Source organism: Myotis yumanensis, unplaced genomic scaffold (assembly GCF_028538775.1).
Source record: "Myotis yumanensis isolate MYYU_CA2020_CCGP unplaced genomic scaffold, mMyoYum1.0.hap1 SCAF_1, whole genome shotgun sequence".
NCBI lineage: Eukaryota > Metazoa > Chordata > Mammalia > Chiroptera > Vespertilionidae > Myotis > Myotis yumanensis.
In genome coordinates, this window is record NW_027223752.1 from 133458887 (window position 1) to 133476914 (window position 18028).

Here is an 18028-nt window from a genome sequence, read left to right on the forward strand (position 1 = left end):
TGGGAGGAGAGAAGGCATTTGCTTGTGGGAATAACAGTTAAAGTCATGTTTTATTGTTATTTTTCTGGATGAGGGAGAAATGGGTATATATGTTGGTTGGGGAGGAAAAGCCTATAGAGTATATTGTTGACGAAGGCAAAAATAGTTGGTGGATTCACATCGTGCAATAAAACAAGCAAAAGTTAGGATACTTGGGTTGACCTTGGAAGAGAGCAGGGAGAGAGAAGACGGAAGAAAGGTTTTAAAGCGCAGAGAGAGGATGTGATGGCCCCAGTGTTTTCCATAGAGGAGAGTCTGAGGATTTTGGAAATGGTGGTTGGAGCCCTACGTTTGAAACAGTTGCTGTGAGGAAGGTGGGAGAGAGGCATCCAGAGAAGACAGACTGTCTACTCCCCATCTCCTATCCCCATCCAATTACCTCCCTTCCTGAATGGTGGGGAATTTAGCAGCTCTAATACATGAAGATAGGCTTAAGGACATAACACTCCCTCCACCCCACACATACCCACTTACACCATGGCTTAAGGTAGCCTGGAGCCTTATACTCCACAGATGTTTCCTTGGTCATTCACCAGGCACAGGTCTTGCCTGTGCTCCTTGGGGTGCATGTTTGGTCCCTCAGCCGACAAGTTTCCAGGTCTTGCTGGCCACAGCGTGTGTCAAATCAGCTGGGCCACTTTCCCTTGTAGTACACCAGCCCCAGCATGGCCCCCCTGTGGCCCCCACCCCAGCCACAGCAGATAGAACCAACTGTTAAGTCAAGGGTCAACTTCTCCTGAACAAAAAAGGAAGGCAGGCAGCAGAGGGAAAGAGGGAACAGGGATAGGGAGGGGAGAAATATATCTCCCACTAACATGCATAACATGTTAGAGAATAAGAGAAGGTACGAGAGAGGCAGGCAGGCACAGAATTGGGACGAAATCCCAGGGACCCCTAAGAGCTGGGAGCAGCCTTGGTTGTGGTTCCAGGTCCTAGACCACCCCTGTCAGGCCTGGCTGGGGTGTTATCTGTGGGTTCAGTGTGATTCCCTCATCTATGGTCTAGTGCAGGGGTGGGCAACCTTTTTGTGAGTGCGTGCCAAAACCAGCAAAATCTCTGACTCAAAATTCTTCTGCGTGCCAACCCTAATTTTTTGAGACCATGTTACGCCTACTTGATATCTCTTAAGGTGTACGTATGTGAAGAACCTTGAAGAACTAATAAAATTTATTCGAGCAACAAAAACACAGTATATGATGATGAAAAATACATTTATTTTTTAATGTGTACATGTACACTGATAGTCTGACAGAAAACTTTATGACTCCGTTTGATATTATCAGTGGGACTTTTGCTGCTGCATCACTGATGACAGAGATTTTACATCAGGTTTATATTTCGTGACCTTCAGAGATATGCACAAGCTACTACTTTCATCTGTCAGGCTACTCCTATTATGAGACTTAACAAAATTCATCACTGAGAACAAAGATTCACAAGCATATGTGGGTGAAACCAAAACACTGGTCAGATCTAGGAAGGCAGGGAGAGTTAAGGCAGAGGCATAGAAATTGCTCTTCTCCTCTCTCGTCAATCCGCGTCTATGGTCTTTAGGATAACTTGTTATGTAAAATTATTTATTTATCTAAGATGCACCTACACTGAATTTATCTGAAAAATAAAAAAGTCGATATTAAGAAAAAAATTATAAATGGAAGATTATAAGAGAGGGTTTCGCGTGCCAGCAAAAGTTACTTGCGTGCCATGTTTGGCACGCGTGCCAGGGGTTGCCCACCCCTGGTCTAGTGTAAGTGGGTTTCTGTTCCTTACAGCCAGGGGACCTCACAAAGGTCTCATTCCACCCATCTCACAGGGGCTAGTCCTAGACCTGGAAGGGCATACATATCCTGCCCTGTTCTGGGGTGACCAGCCTGTCACACTTTTGACACATCACTCTATCTTAGTGAGTGATTTGTCTGCCTACTCGTGAAACCTAGGCTTCAGCACCATTTTTAACTGAAGAACGATAGAGAAAGGGAAATTAAATCTCAAAAAGTTCACTATCATTGAAAAAAGTATGGGAAGTAATGACTGTTATATGGTTGGGGGTGAGGAGGTGAAAAATAAAAGGTTGACTTTGACTTTTCATCTCTGAGGGCAGCAGGGAGGAGGTCCCAGGAAGCAAGCAGCTCATGTAGGGAGTGGAGGGAGGGGAGCAGGAGAAGCTAGCAGCTCCCAGCCTGGGAAGCAGGTCCATGTGGCTTTGGAACTATGCAGACTGAGGAGATGACAGCAGGAAGACAGCACTATTCTGTGAAATCAGAGGAAAAGAAGACCAGACTAAGAAAAGATTAAAGTGGAAAGATATACAAATAAACAATTCAAGGCACATGGATGCTGCTACGTGACCAAAGGCTTGTTTGGGATGAGAAAGGGCACCGATGGTCTGGAACAGGACAGGTGCATGTGCTGCGCTGTTTCAGTGTGACCGGACTTAGATGGAGCTCTCATGACGGTGGGCACCTGGCCCTCTTGGGCCCTGAGGCTGGTCTGTTTTATGGAGTGGAGAACTAGCCATCTGAGAAATCTAATCGGTGATTTTTAGGAGTTTGGGGAGCATTGTGACCACCTTCGTCTACCCCTCACGTCTATGTGGGCCGTTAATCCATTGGCTTCCATGGCCTCGCCTATAGGAAGTGAGACATAGGCTAGTTGGTCCTTCGAGCTCTAAAGCTCCCTTATTCTAGAACACGTCTAGATAGGTGTATCCCCTTAAAAGTTTGTGATCTGGAGGTAAAAGGAACCCTGGAGTAAGCATTAGACCAGTGATGGTGAACCTTTTGAGCTCGGCATGTCAGCATTTTGAAAAACCCTAACTTAACTCTGGTGCCGTGTCACATATAGAAATTTTTTGATATTTGTAACCATAGTAAAACAAAGATTTATATTTTTGATATTTATTTTATATATTTAAATGCCATTCAACAAAGAAAAATCAACCCAAAAAAATGAGATCGCGTGTCATAGGTTCGCCATCACTGCATTAGACCATCAACTCTGGGGAGGGCCATTGGGCCAGACCACCATGGTGGGGAGAGGGCGCCCCCAGCTGACCACATGGTCCACCTCAAGCTGGGGTAGGATATATGTTGACCAGAATGTCAGGACAGAATATTGTCTTTAAGGAAGACACTTTATTTTAATTAGGAGAAATAAGAAATGTGTGCTTTCATTGGTAAATGCTACAACTCCCAATTCTTTTATTTTTGTATTGAAGTTTTTGCTGGGTTTGTACAAAATGACTTAACACCTTTACATCTTGCGACTACCACCTCAGCATTAGGTAAAAACAGGTTCAGGTTTACAGGCAAAACATCTAGAGCGAAGTCAAACAGCGGATGATGTCACAAGGCAACTGTCTGAAGGGCCTGTCACCTCTACCGTCCTTCTGCACAGAAGAGTTGGCTTTGGTAAGGGGAGCATCACATTATTCCAAGAGCCTCATCATAAAATCTGCAACATAATCAGTCACAAATAGGATGCATCCCACCAGCCAGTCTGGGTGCCAGGTGGCAGCTTCCCAGGAGGAAACGGGCTCTTTACTCTTTGGCTCTTGTTTGCACTGCTTGTCCAGGCAGGCTGCACATTCAATTCCTGCCTCTGCTTTGGTTGGGTCTGTGGTGTTCAACCAGATTTTACCAGACAGAGAGGATGTGTTTGCCACCAAATCAAAGGGTATCGCTTGCCTTATTTGTGTAAAGAGATTGTCATCTACTTGTTTCACTTACACGGACTTCGTTTCCCAAGATGTTACCCTGATCCAGAGACAAATGCTGTGCAGTGAAAAGACCGCTCACAGATAGCACTTGGAAAGCTTTTTGTTGAAAAACCTAAATAACATCCTATGTCAAAACAAATGCGACAATGGGCTATTATTTCTCTCCCCATAATAGCGCGTTGTCACATCTCAGTGTCCTGCTTGAAGTGAATGGAGTGGAGGAGCTGTGGGGAGAGCTGAGGGCAGGGGAAGCCTGCTGGAACCTTACAGAAGCTCTTCCTCGTTTTGCATGGTCTAAAAGCAGAAATTGCTCCCTCGGGATGTAACTCAGAGGTGAATTCCTGCAGGTGCCCGGCCGCAGCCTCGCGTTCATTTCCAGAGGAGAGCCCTGCGGCTGCCGGAGAACACCAGCTACAGTGACCTGACCGCTTTCCTGACGGCCGCCGGCTCCCCCTCCGAGGCCGACAGTTTTCCGTACTTGCGAGGATTAGATGGAAACAGAACAGGTAATTTGAGTCTCTTCTTTGTGCATCCTGGCTTCCGTGTTTGAATCTGTGTGTGTGGGTTGAAGTGTTGGTACGGAGTGGGAGAAGGGAAGTGGCAGCGGGAGGGCGCTTTCTCCAAGCCCAAGGGTGTACAAGCTGTTCCCTGAGGAATTTCGTCTGCACCACTGCACAGCATTTCAGTGACTGTCCTTGAGCCTTTCTCCTGGTCCCAGCTGCCTTCAGCACCTTCTCTGAGCTCTCCTTTGGTGGAATGAATATATTTAATTCAGAGGAGTTTTTTAAACTGAAAAATTGTTTTTAAGTATAAAATCAGAGCTAGAGGTTTTCTGCCCCTCTGTCCTCAGCCTTGCCCCACTTGCCCTCAGACCGTGTGTTTGGTGGGGCATCCTGTCTGCCTCGCTGGCCTTGCAGAGATGCACAGCCCCATCCGCCCAACCCCGTGTCACAGCTCGGGGGGAAGGTGGTACCGGGGCTGATCCAAGATGAGCAAACCAGTGCCCTCCATGCCCAATAGATCAGAGAAAGTAAAAGCCATTAGCCAGAAAATTTGTAATAAATCCTTATCAGTAAAGACTGGAGACGTGTGCCTTCCACCCCTGCTCACTGCCAGCAGCATAATTCATCAGGTGCTTGGTGCTGCCGTGGTCCCTCCTCCTTCTGGTGACTGGGGTGGGGGTGGGGCTTCTAAAGTCCTGAGTCGTTTTCTTGTCTCCCCTCTTCTTTTCCTGGACACTTTAGTCACAACATAAACTAAAAAAAATGGAGGCTGTTCTGGGTTAAATCCTGCTTGGTTAGTAAGTTACTGCGTTCCCAGGGACACTTTCATTATCACCTCAGAATGATTACATAACTGATTGTTCTGAAAGAGCTTCAAACCTGCAACGTCTAATCCATTTTGTAGAATATTAGTGAATTACTGGTTACAGATCGAGGTGACCTGGTCATTTGCTTTTCTTCCCTCTGCAGCACTTGTTTTCAGGAACCTTTCTTCTTCTTTTAATTTTTATGTGATGATAATGCAATTAATAGTCAGTAACCAGAAAGAGACATGGTAGCCCTCTTATGTAAACATTATTGGGATAAGCGTTAACTTTCTCTTTAAATGCACAGCCCTAGGAGAAAACTCGTGTTTCCTGGAGAACATGATAAAGTGCAATCTGAGACCATCATGAAATCTCCACCCAGTCTCCCTGACAAAATGGTGTGCAATCATAAACCCCAACTTGGAGAAATGACCTCTCTTGAATAAATTATGAAATCCGAGATAAAGGGGGAAGAACACAAAGACAGACTATTTCAGTAGTTTGTTTTCTTTAAAGATCACTGTTGTTTTAGAGGAAAGAGAGGTCTTTGAAAGGTTACATTCAGCTTCTTTCCCATGGAAATAACTAAGTTGACTCAGGGAAAATTCTTTGAGTGTGTTCACTGGCACCTGTGAGGATGTGGGAGCCTGGACTCCATGAGGCGCCCCAACAGCTCATCAGCTGGGCACCCATCTCCAGGGGGTGCGCACAGTGTCTCCTCTGCCCCAGCGTTGTTTGCCTACTGTTTCATAAACCACGTCTAAGACAGTGGTTGGCAAACTGCGTCTCACAAGCCACATGTGGCTCTTTGGCCCCTTGAGTGTGGCTCTTCCACAAAATACCACGTGCAGGCGTGCACGTACAGTGCAATTAAAACTTTGTGGCCCATGCACAGAAGTCGGTATTTTGTGGAAGAGCCACACTCAAGGGGCCAAAGAGCCGCATGTGGCTTGTGAGCCGCAGTTTGCCGACCACTGGTCTAAGAGATTCAGCTTAGCGTGAGAGGCTGGACCACATGTACTGGTGTGAGATGACAAGTCCTAACTAGAGTTCAGTGAAGGTGAACGAACGCCACAGATGTGATGAGGATGTGCTCTGAAGGCTGGTTTCCTTGGAGCATCCCCAGGGGAGTTGTGTCCAGTTTAGAAGAAGCTTCTGGAATTGTAAATAGAGAAACGCAGCCACGTGGAGACTTCGGCCATGTCCTCGATTGCTCATCCCCTCCCATCTGCTCCCTTAGTGTCCTAACATCACATAGAACCACAGACCATGCTGGCACAGCACTATTTGGTCACATCCCCAAGGGGCTTTCTAGAAATTGCTTGTGCTAGTAACTCCCAGAAGACAGAGGGGCGTCAGTAAAACGACTAATGAGTGAAATTGTTCTCAATCAGAAAAGCTGGTAATGGATCAAAGCCAAACAGCAGCTTAGGTGCTATCTGAGCAAAGCCCCTCCTGTTCCAAGGGACGAATCAGGCTCTGAGAGTGGGCAGTGGTGTGGCCCCTGGCCCTGCTGGTCGGCCTGACAGCTCTCTACTGGGACATGACAGGAGCCAGGTAACATCAAAACAGAACAGAAAGGAAAGAACCTCTCATACACAGAACTCAGCATTTCATATAGAGTTACAGTCTCATAACAAGGACTGGAGGAGTAACAATTTAGCTTTTCAAAGTATGAATCTTTCCAGAATAAAGAAAGTGGGAGGGCAGAGGGAGGACCCTTTGAAAGGAGGCCTCAGCAAGCAGATGGAATTGCCTGCAGTGTCTTCAAACAGAGGACTTGTTGTTAATCCTCACCTGAGGATATTTTTCCCCATTGATTTTTTGTTTTGTTTTAGAGAGAATGGAAGAGAGGGGGAGGAGAGAGAGAGAAAGAGAGAGAGAGAGAAAGATGTGAGAGAGAGAGAGAGAGAGAGAGAAACATCAATGTGAGAGAGACACACCAATTGGTTGCTTCCCAACACACCCCAACCAGGTGCTGGGGATTGAGCCAGCAACCCGGGTATGTACCCTTGTCTAGGAATTGAATGCTCTAACCATTGAGCAACACGGCGAGGGCAAGCAGGACTTTTAAAAGAACATCGAATCACATGAACTTTATGTGTATTGCATTAAATTAATGTGCCCTTTTCTGTAGTGCTGTACTTACTTCTGAATGTTTATAGCTGAGCCCATTTCTTTCCATAGACTCTCAGGAAATCATCTAGCCCAGTGGTCGGCAAACTGCGGCTTGCGAGCCACATGTGGCTCTTTGGCCCCTTGAGTGTGGCTCTTCCACAAAATACCAATTTCTGCGCATGGGCCATGAAGTTTCAATCGCACTGTATGTGCGCGCCCGCACTTGGTATTTTGTGGAAGAACCACACTCAAGGGGCCAAAGAGCCGCATGTGGCTCGCAAGCCGCAGTTTGCCGACCACTGATCTAGCCCAACCTTCTAGTTATTTTTTCTTTTTCAGATATGTGTTTATTGATTTCTTAGAGGGAGAGGAAGGGAGAGGGATAGAGAGATAGAAACATCAGTGAGAGAGGAACATCATCGATCACCTGCCTCCTGCACACCCGCACAGGGGATCAAACCCACAACCCAGGCATGTGCCCTGACCTGGAATTGAATCAGTGACCTCTTAGCCCACAACCCAGGGATGTGCCCTGACCAGAATCGGACTGGTGACCTCTTGGTTCCTGGGTCGATGCTCTGTGAGCCACACCAGCTGGGCCCAACCTCCTTAGTTTTGCAGATAAGTAAAACAAACCCGAGGAGTGAAGTCACTTGCCCGAGGCCACATAAGCAGTTGCTACCTGAACCCTGCTTCCTGTGCCTGAAATGTGCAAGAGAGTGGGAAGGGAAAATCCAAAGGGCATGGTTAGGGAAAATCCAAAGGGCACGGTTGCCATATGTGGGAACGGAGGCTGAGTGGAGCAGGAGGAAAGGAAGGATGATGCTGTCTGGAGTGCTGTCTGCCTCTACCTACCACTTCCCTCTTCAGACTTCCTGCCCGAGGTTTAGTGAAGGAGGCAGCACTACTTAACTGAAAACATTATCTCTGAGTTGTTTAATACAGTGGATAGTAAGTTACTTAATTTCTCTTTAAGTTTTATCTCATCAGAGAATCTAACAGAACCTAGTGGAGAGGTGCACATTGTAGACCTGGCTTTGCTTCTGTGTTCCCTTTGGGCAATGCTCATATTTAGGCCTCTGTCCACAAGCTATTTTGACTAGAAATCTGGCAAATTCTGGGTTTCGGTTTTCTTATCCTAAAATGAAATGGCGAGACTAAAAGATTTCAGAACCTGAATCTATGACTCCAACATGGACCTTCGATCAAGTTCCCATTTCCATACTTTCCCTACATTTAAAAACAGATACAAGTATCCTATATGATAAAGAGGTGATATGCAAATTAATCCTCACGCCCTCACAAGATGGCTGCCTATGACCAGGTCAGCAGGGGGATTAGTGAGGGACAACCAGACGACTGAACAAGCAGGCTGCATGGGGCAACCAAGTGGGGGCGGGGGGTGGTTGTGAGGGGCAACCATGCCGGGGGGGGGGGGGAGGGGGCAATTGAGGATGATTAGGCTAGGAGGGGGGGGCAGTTGGGGGTGATTAGGCTGGCAGGGGGGGCAGTTGGGGTGACTAGGCCGGCAGGAGGGGGGCAGTTAGGTGCTACCAGGCCGGCAGACGGGAGGTGTTGGGGGCGACCAAGCTGGCAGGGGGGGCAGACAGGGGTAACCAGGCCAGTGGTGGGGGGCCAGTGAGGGGTGATCAGGCAGGTGAGTCATTAGGAGCCAGCAGTCCAGGATTGTGAGAGGGATGTCCAACTGCTGGTTTAGGCCCGATCCCCGGGATCGGATTGGAGACAGTGCAGGCTGGGCTGAGCCTCCCCACCCCTGTGCACGAATTTTGTTTACCGGGCCTCTAGTACATTATAAAGGGTACCGCTGTCAGTAGCTGTATAGAAATTGCTCTATAAAGGGTTTAGCTGTGGTTTGTTGAAACTCTAAAATTCACTAAGAAACATCCAAATTTTTATGAGTTTACTTGAGCCAAACAGATGACATTTGCCAGGAAACAAAATCTCAACTGAATGAGAAAATGCTCCAGAGAATGGCAGCTTTGTCTTTTTATACATTACAATCAAAGGAGGAGGCATAGGGGAGGTTACATGAAATTCATTGGTGGCAGATTAGGGAAGTGAGAGAATGCAAAGTGGGGAAGTCTCTGAGATAGGATTAAGAGTAAAATGAAGAGACAAATACTTTTATATTGGTATATATCCGTATTTTATATTTTATTTTATATTTTATATGCGTATAGAATAGTTAACAGTTTACATTAATAGTACATAGAGATGGTGTGCAGGGGAACAAGATAACCATGAGGAGTTTCATTGCCCTCTGGTGGGAGATTTTGCCCTGAGGGGTCTGGAAAAAGGAAGATTACTCAGGCATTCCAAAGGTATGTTATCTTAAATGCAAAAAAAAAAAAACCCACAATGGACAGGCTCAGTTACAGTAAAGATAGACTTTTGTCTAGGAATGACTGCCTACCATGACTCACTTTTAGTTAAGTTAAGCATGTCAAACTCAAAGGCTAACAGGGGCCAAATAAACAAGGTTTCAGTTTATGTGGGCCGCAAAAAAACAAAAGCTGGGTCTCTGAGTTTCTAAAGGCTGCTGTGCAGGCCTCCCCTGAGCTTGTCAAGTTTAGTAAGCTTTAAATATTTAAATTTAGTCCTAACTGGAAGTTTGAGTTCGCTCAGATAATTGATGGGTATGTAAATATATAAATAGCTTAATAAGGAATCCTATAGTTTGTGTTCTGATGTAGCTTAAAATTGTTTTACCATTGTGTTTTTGTCATTGTGTTTAATGAAAGGATTCAAAGTTACGACAGAATACATTTTGTGTGATATCATATTTCACTTGAGAAAAGGTTTTCTAAAATGGATTGCTTAAGTGTATAAATATAATGCCGCTCTACAAGCATTGCCTAATTTATCTGTAAAGTAGATAGTCATTAAAGCATTGGCTTGGATAAAAGGCCTCTAATGCAGAATAATTGGTATTTTAAGTTCCTTTTAAACAGATCAAAATAACAATGGCAACTAAAAGAACTCATAAATATTTCAAGCCCAAGTTTTCAATAGTGTACTTTTAGTGGAAATAAATTAATATTTTGAAGAACTCCTTTAAGAAATTTACCTTTTTTATTTTAAGTAGTCTCTAATTGAAAATACTGGTTTCCTTTTGGTGGTCTGCCAAGTAATTAACGTGTGCACAGGGCTCCCTTTGTGATTGAGTGGGTTTTGGGGATTTCCACAAGCACCTCCCTGTCCCGTTACAGACAAAAAGTCCTTCCCTTTGGAGGTCGTTTTTAAAAGTAAAGCGCAGTAATTAGATTGGGCAACCCGAGTTTCTATCCCAGCCTTACCACCCACTGTTCTATGCCCTTAGCCAGCTCCCAGTAGGACCCTCTCTGAGTCTCAGTTTCTCTCGGTGTAAATGGGGATTTTTCCTACCTTAGAAAGTCGAGGTGAGGATTATGTGTGCACAGTGCTTAGTGCAGTCCCTGGCAGGTAGGAGGCATGGTACTTGGCACTTGGTAGCGATTACTATTTTTTTTGGAAACGGTTTCCACAGCCCCACGTATCTTTGTGTGCTTGTGATGGAGAATGCCTCTTGCTTCCAGGAAACGGCACCAGGTACGACCTGAGCCCAGTCACAGCTGTCAGCGTGCACTTGCTCAGCAGTGATGGAACGCCGGTGCTGGTGGATGGTCCCATTTATGTCACCGTGCCCCTGGCCACACAGAGCAGTCTGAGGCACAATGCCTATGTCGCAGCATGGCGGTTTGACCAGAAGCTGGGTAAGCAAGACACCTGTGCTGATGATCTGCTAACAGATGACTTCATCATTACTGTTTGGTTTTCCTTTTAGGAGGCTTGTGCGAGTCTCCTTTCCGTGCAGTGTGTTGCGTGGTTTCTGGTGGGTAGTACCTACTCCACCCTGATGTTCAGGTGTGTTCTTTGGAGTATTTTTTTCTTTTTCTTTCCTTTTTTGCACCTTTAAGCTAATTGACATGAAAAGAATCTTTAAGAATCTTTAAAAGTTCTTAGAGCTAAAATTGTCTCTCTTAATCTTTATGCTTTGATTCTTTAGAAGGTCATATGATCTTTCTTGGTCATACGTGGTTTTCTTTTCCTGTTTTCTGAAAAAGGGAAAACATTGCCAACATTGTACAAAAAGAGAAAATAAAAATTATTATTCCACCACCTAGAGAGAACCACTACTAGTATTTTGGATTCTATTCTTTCAGTCATTTCACTATGCACATAGGTATTAGTTAACTATTGCCGTGTAACAAATTGCCCCCAAACCAGCAGCTGTAGACTACAGTAAACAGCTGTCACCTCACTGTTTTGAAGGTTCAGGAACACAGGTACAACCTACCTGGTGGTTCTGGCTCAGGGTCCAGCAAGGTTGCAAACAGGCTGTCAGCCAGGCTCTGCTCATCGCAAGGCTCAGTTGGGCCAGCCAGCCAGCACCTTCCAATCTCACTCACAGGCTATTGGGCAGGGGCTTCCGTTCTTTCCCAGGGGCGACTCCTTAGGGCTTCTCACAGCACAGCAGCTTGCTTCTACCAGACCAAGTGATCCAAGAGAAAAAGACAATAAACAAAAATTTAAAAAGCACACGTGGGCAAAATGGAAGTCACAATCTTTTATAATCAAATGTCAAAGTGGCATGCCATCACTTCTTTCTCTGTGCTTTTGGTCACAGAGCCCAACACTGGTGCAGTGTGGGGTGGACTGCACAGGCGTGTGACTATTGAGTGGTAGGCATTATTGGGGCCCTCTTAAGAGGCTGCCTTCCACGAAATATATATTTAACAGAAATGAGGTTTTGTGTCATGTGCTGTTCTATAATGTGCTTTTAAAAAGTATTTGTATGTCAGAAACATCTTCCCATAGCATAAGCTATTATGCTGCAGGGTTAATATTAGTGAATGCATAGTTTTCCATCACATGGAAATGTCATAATTTGGTTGCTCAATCCCATATAATCAGGAAATACCTTACTATTCTCACCAATGCTATGGTATATGTATCTTTATAGCGAAATCTTTATGCATGGTCATGATTATTTCGTTAAGATAAAGTTTTAGAAGAAGCAGAACTGCTGGGTTAAAATGTACAAATTCTAAAGCTTTAATACATATTTTCAAATTTTTCTTAAGGAAGTTTTATAACTGACACTCAAAATAATGCGGTGGGAGTAGGTGCTTGTGCTTGAGGTTCTGATGGCACATTGGTTCCTATACCCCTGTGGTTCCCAGTCCCCAAAAAGTCAAGCTTGAAAAGACTAGTTTTCAAATAACCCAATTCAGATTATTGGGAGACTTTTTATATCAGATGTATTTTCAAAGACACCTAATTCCTTGAGTAGTTAATTCATAGAAATGTGTATTTGGAACCAGATGCCCATTGGGCTTCCTGGGGTTTGTGGGGAGGGGTTGTGTTTTGTTTTATTTTCCAAATAATTACTAACAGACTCTATAATAATTTGTGTGAGATGCACCATTTTACCAGATATATGGAACTTGACATTGTTAGATGGGTTATTGGGCTGCACTCAGTAAGAAAGGCACTTTGTCATTGGCTGGCGTGTGTTGTCTGCAGCTTAGTGGTTATTTGAGGCATGTGGTCACGGTCAGAACATAAAGATTCCTGGGCCTCCAGGAGAAAGCAACGTGAGGGGAGTGTGACTGAGAGAGTCTCTGAAGAGCAGGGGAATCCTGGCGGGAGGACAGGACGTGGATAGACGAATGGAGTGAAAGGAGAAAGGGGAAAGCTGCATGTTGTGTCCTGAAGACCTGGGTTCTACTACTTGAACCACTGTGGACCCCACTTTGGGCAGATCCCTTGTGCCTGTTTTCTCATTTGTACCAGACTGCATTTGTAGCTTCTCATTGCTTGTATGTTCTGTCTCTCTCTACTGGCCTTCCCAGTGGGCCCCAACACCACTGGGTCAGTGCTCTGGACAGCAGCACAGCATGTGGTTAAGAGTAGGGACTCTGGGGGCACACTGTATTGGAATCCAGCTCTGCTACCCGCTTGCTGTGCAGCCCTGGCCAAGTTACTTATCCTGTCTCTGCCATAGTTTCCTCAACTGTAAATGGGGATTATAATAGTACCTGATGTTGTTACAAAGGATGCATTAGTCAATTCCCCACAGAAACAGTAGTGTGTGTGTGTGTGTGTGTGTGTGTGTATAGAGAGAGAGAGAGAGAGAGAGAGAGAGAGAGATTGATTTTAAGGAATTGGCTAATGCAGTTGTAGAAGCTGCCAAGTCCAAAATCTGCAGGGTGGACCAGCAGGCTGGGGATTCAGAGAACAGCTGGTGTTGCAGTTTGAGCCCAAAGGTAGTCTGCTGGCAAAATTTCCTCCTCCCTGTGGAAGGTCAGTCTTTTTTTTAAGGCCTTCAACTGATTAGATGAGGCCCACCTACATTATGAAGAATTATATGCTTTACCCAGTCTACTGATTTATTTATTATGTTTTAAGGTTTTTTTAAAGTTCATTAGAAAATAATCCAAGGGTTTTCAGTCTTTTTTTTTTTTTTTTAAGCTTCACCCAAGGACATGCTTAGAGCGAGGGAAGGTGGGGGGAGGGGGCGAGAAGACATCTATCAGCTGCCTTTCATTTGCTCCCCGACTAGGATCAAACCTGCAACCCAGGTATGTACCCTGACTGGGAATTGAACCAGCAATCCTTTGGTGCATGGATGATGCTCAACCAACTGAGCCACTCTGGCTGGGCCCCGAGTCTACTGATTTAAAAGTTATCCTCATTTTAAATACCTTCACAGCAACCTGCAGACATATTTGAACAAATATCTGGGAGCTGGCCTAGCCAAGTTGACACATAAAATCAACCCCGCCAAGGAGTAAATGAGTTAATATTTGTAAGAAGCTTAATATAGTGCCTGGTACATAACATGTATGCCGTAAGCATTTATTAAGTAAACAAAAGTCTCCCTATTCTGTAGAGCCTTTCCTATACTGTGCCATCCACACCGCTTTCCCAGATTACCCTGGGCCCAGGTTTCTCGAGGATTGCTCCCCATGTGCTGCCTCCATTTCTCTACACACTTCAGTCCTGCTTCCACTGTCCCTTTCTCCTGAAACAAATGTCACTGAGCTCACCAGCAGCTGCGGGATTGGGAAATCAGGTGACCTCCTCCTCCTCTCGGATGTCTCTGCAGCATTGGGTGGTTTTCCATCCCCGCAGAGGGCCCTCCTCCCTTGGCTTTCTGTATCAAACCCCCCTGGATCCTCCTCACCTGCCAATCCCTGGGCTTTGCCCTGCACCCAGCTCCTAACTTGGTTCTTCTGCAGTTGCTGGGGCATCGGACCGCTCCTCACACTCCCACAGCTACCTGTGCACCCACGTCTGATTCTCTGTTCTGTGTGTCTCACTGTCTATTAGACATCTCTTTCTGGGTGTCCTAGAGGAAACGCGAATTCTACACATATAAAACCGAGACTCGTCACCTCCCTGCACTCCAGGCTCTCATTCTGTTCATCTCTGTGCTTCCTCTTGGTTAAGCATAACAGAAACCTGGGGCCATCCCAAGTGTTCTTTTGCTTCACTTCCCCACCCGCAGCCATGTCTGGTCCCTCACAGAGTCACGTTGAGGTAGGTCAGTGTTTCTCCCAGTTACCCTCTCCTCTCTCTCCTTCTCTGTGGTGCCTCGTCCCAGTTCAGATGCTCCCCTCTTTTCTGGCCAATTCCAGCAGCTATCTGACTGCCTTGTGCCTCTCCTTAACTCTGTAGGTCTTCTGCGTTGCTACTTTAGCTGTCTTTCAAAACCACAGACCACTTCCCCACATGAGAATGTCTTAGAACAACTCATTGTGAGGCAGTCCGCACTACCTCGCACAGCACCTGGCTCTTCAGAGCCAGCCCTGCCTGTGTCTCCACCTCATCTCCAGACAGTCTTCTACACACCCCCTGTTGCTGCCACATCAGACACTAACCCTTTCCGGGGATGCTAAGGTCTCCCTCATAGCTTGTCACTTTGTGTGAGCAGGATCTCTCCTCTCAAATCCCTTTCTCCATCCCTTAAATAGTGATTTAGGCACATTGTACATATTGTGATGATACTAGAAGCATATAAGGGCATGGCCTTGCAGTGGCTTAGGTAATATCTGTTTCCTCATTGAGTCTTATCTTTGAACCCTTGTAATCAAAAACTATTCCTGGCACATACTAGGTGCCCAACTAAAATGCTGAATGATTGAATCAGATGAGGATCATTTAGATGTTTTTAAAGTCAGGATAGTTTAAGATATGACACTGTAACATTTATGTAGTGTGTGTGTATACTTAAATAACTATATTATAAAATTTACCTTTATTTGTTTATGCGTGTATATGTTTAACAAAAGGATGATGCTTTGAGCTCTTATTTAGAGAGCTGTTTTTCTATTTCTTCCTGCCACCATAGTCCTTTTTTGAAGGGCTATGTTTGAATATGGATGAGTAGGACTGGGAGTATAAAAGGTTATGTGCCTGATACCGTTGGCCTTTCAACAACATGGGTTTGAACTGTATGGGTCCACTTATATCCTGATTTTTTCCCAGTAAATATACCATTGGCCCACCATGGATTCAACCAACCACAGTTCGAAAACAGTATTTTCAATCTGTGGTTGGGAATCTACGAATGCAGAGGGCTCCTATAGGCATTGTTCTGTACCATCTATACTAATAAAAGGTAATATGCTAATTAGACCGGTAGACCGGCCATCTTCCAGGCGTCTGACTTCCTTCTGGACAAAGCCATGGTGGTGAGGGCCAAGGCAGAGGCAGTTAAGGGTGATCAGGCTGGCGGGGGTAGGCAGTTGGGGGCAAGATCAGGCTGGCAGGGGAGGGCAGTTAGGGGCAATCAGGTAGGCAGGCAGAGGCAGTTAGGGGCAAGCAGGCAGGCAGGCAGAGGCAGTTAGGGGCAATCAGGCCGGCAGGGGTGGGCAGTTGGGGGCAAGATAAGGCCAGCAGGAGAGGGCAGTTGGGGGGGACCAGGCTTGCCAGGGAAGGCAGTTCAGGGCAACCAGGAAGGCAGGGGAGAGCAGTTGGGGGCGAGATCAGGCTGGCAGGGAGGGCAGTTAGGGACGATCAGGCAGGCAGGCAGAAGCAGTTAGGGGCGATCAGGCAGGCAGGCAGAGAGGCAGTTAGAGGCAATCAGGCAGGCAAGCAGGTGAGTGGTTAGGAGCCAGCAATCCTAGATTGCGAGAGGGATGTCCGATTGGAGAGGGTTCAGGCTGGGCTGAGGGAACCCCCCACCCTCCCACCCCCATGCACGAATTTCATGCATGCACCGGGCCACTAGTTTTATATAAGGGGCTTGAGTGTCTGAGAACTTTTGTAACCATGGGGGTGTCCTGGAACCAATCCCCCTGCAGATCCAAAGGACAACTAAGTTGCAGGAAAGACAAAAGTTATACAAGTACCCTGGTTGGTGTGGCTCAGTTGGTTGAGCATCATCCCGTGCACCAAAAGGCTGCTGGTTTGATTCCCAGTCAGAGAACATGACCAGGTTGCGGGTTCAGTTCCCAGTCGAGATGCATATGGGAGGCAGCCTATGGATGTCTCTCTCACATCGATGTTTCTCTCTCTTTCTCCTACCCCTTCCTCTCTCTTTAAAAAAATCAATAAAGCATATTTTTAAAAGTTATACAAGCATTTTTGACTGCACAGGGGATCAGGGTCCCTTACCCCTGCATTGTTTCAGGGTCAACTATACAATGAAGTTTTCTCTAGGGATTTATACAGATACATGTCATAACAATATTGCACAGATCTATAGAAGCACCATCCTTGCTCACATTAGTTTTGTATACAGCTCACAAATAATGAAAATTTATTTTTTAAAAATGTTATATCTGTGGCAGGCTGAATAATGGCCTCTCAGATATCTCTGTGTCATCGTGCTTGGGACCCTGTGAACATTACTTTACACGGAAAAGGGACTGTACAGGTGTGATTAAGTGAGCAGGGTTAGGAGGCTTAGGATGAGGACATTCTCCTGGATTATGCAGTTGGGCCCACTGTGATCACAGTGGTCCTTCGGATGGATGCGGGGGCGGGGGGGCGGGGTGGTCAGAATCAGGGGAGATGACATTGTGATGTGACAGTGAAATGGCAGTGATGCAGAAACTGGAGTGGTGCACTTTGAAAATGGAAAAGTGGCCACAATTTCAGGGCATAGGCAGCCACGAGACACTGAAAAAGGCAAGGAACCAGGTTCTCCCTTCACAGCCTCTGGAAGGAGCTGGACTTCTGACCTCTGGACCTATAAGAGAACTAATTTGTGGTAATTATTACAGCAACAATAGAAAACTAACACAAAGTAAAAATCAGTGAAGCCTCTGAAGTGACCCGATTTAGTATTTCCTCTCTGGAAGTAATCCTCATGGCATTGAGCCTTTTTCCATTGGGAATCTTCATTGTGTAGTTGATCTGTTTCCATTTAAATGGTCTTTTTGACTTAGCATCTACTTCAAAAATTTTAACTGCCAAATTTCTGGCTATAACAGATTGTATGCAAAGAAAAAGCCAATGTTTGGACAGTCATTCAAAAATAATCAAATGCATTAAAATGTGTTTTCTGAAAACTTTAAGATTGGATGGACATTTCAAAGAAACCATATGTTCATTAACTTACTAAATTCAATAGAAGCCTACATATTTCACAAGGCTTTTTTTACTATTTTTACGTTTCATCAATAATATTATTTAAGTATAAATTAAATTATTTCAGTTAAATAAAAAGTTCCAAGGCAATAGTATCAGATCAGGAAAAAAAATAAGAATACATCTTCTTCATATAACACTATTTAATGATTAACTGCTACTTATGATTAATTCAAGTATGCTAATCACTTCAAACCAATTTA

At 45.3% G+C, this 18028-nt stretch overlaps 1 protein-coding gene across 2 annotated transcripts in view; it reads left to right on the top strand.

The window, feature by feature from the left end:
• The window catches only part of FAM171A1 (family with sequence similarity 171 member A1), a 130470-nt gene that overhangs the window by 88218 nt on the left and 24224 nt on the right, over window positions 1-18028 (top strand). The window contains exons 4-5 of one of the 2 annotated variants that reach the window (XM_070431925.1): window positions 4105-4263; window positions 10760-10936. In XM_070431925.1, coding sequence (XP_070288026.1) covers window positions 4105-4263; window positions 10760-10936 — 336 coding nt within the window. The remainder of the gene's footprint in view (window positions 1-4104; window positions 4264-10759; window positions 10937-18028) is intronic. The other variant, XM_070431933.1, reaches the window with a different exon arrangement.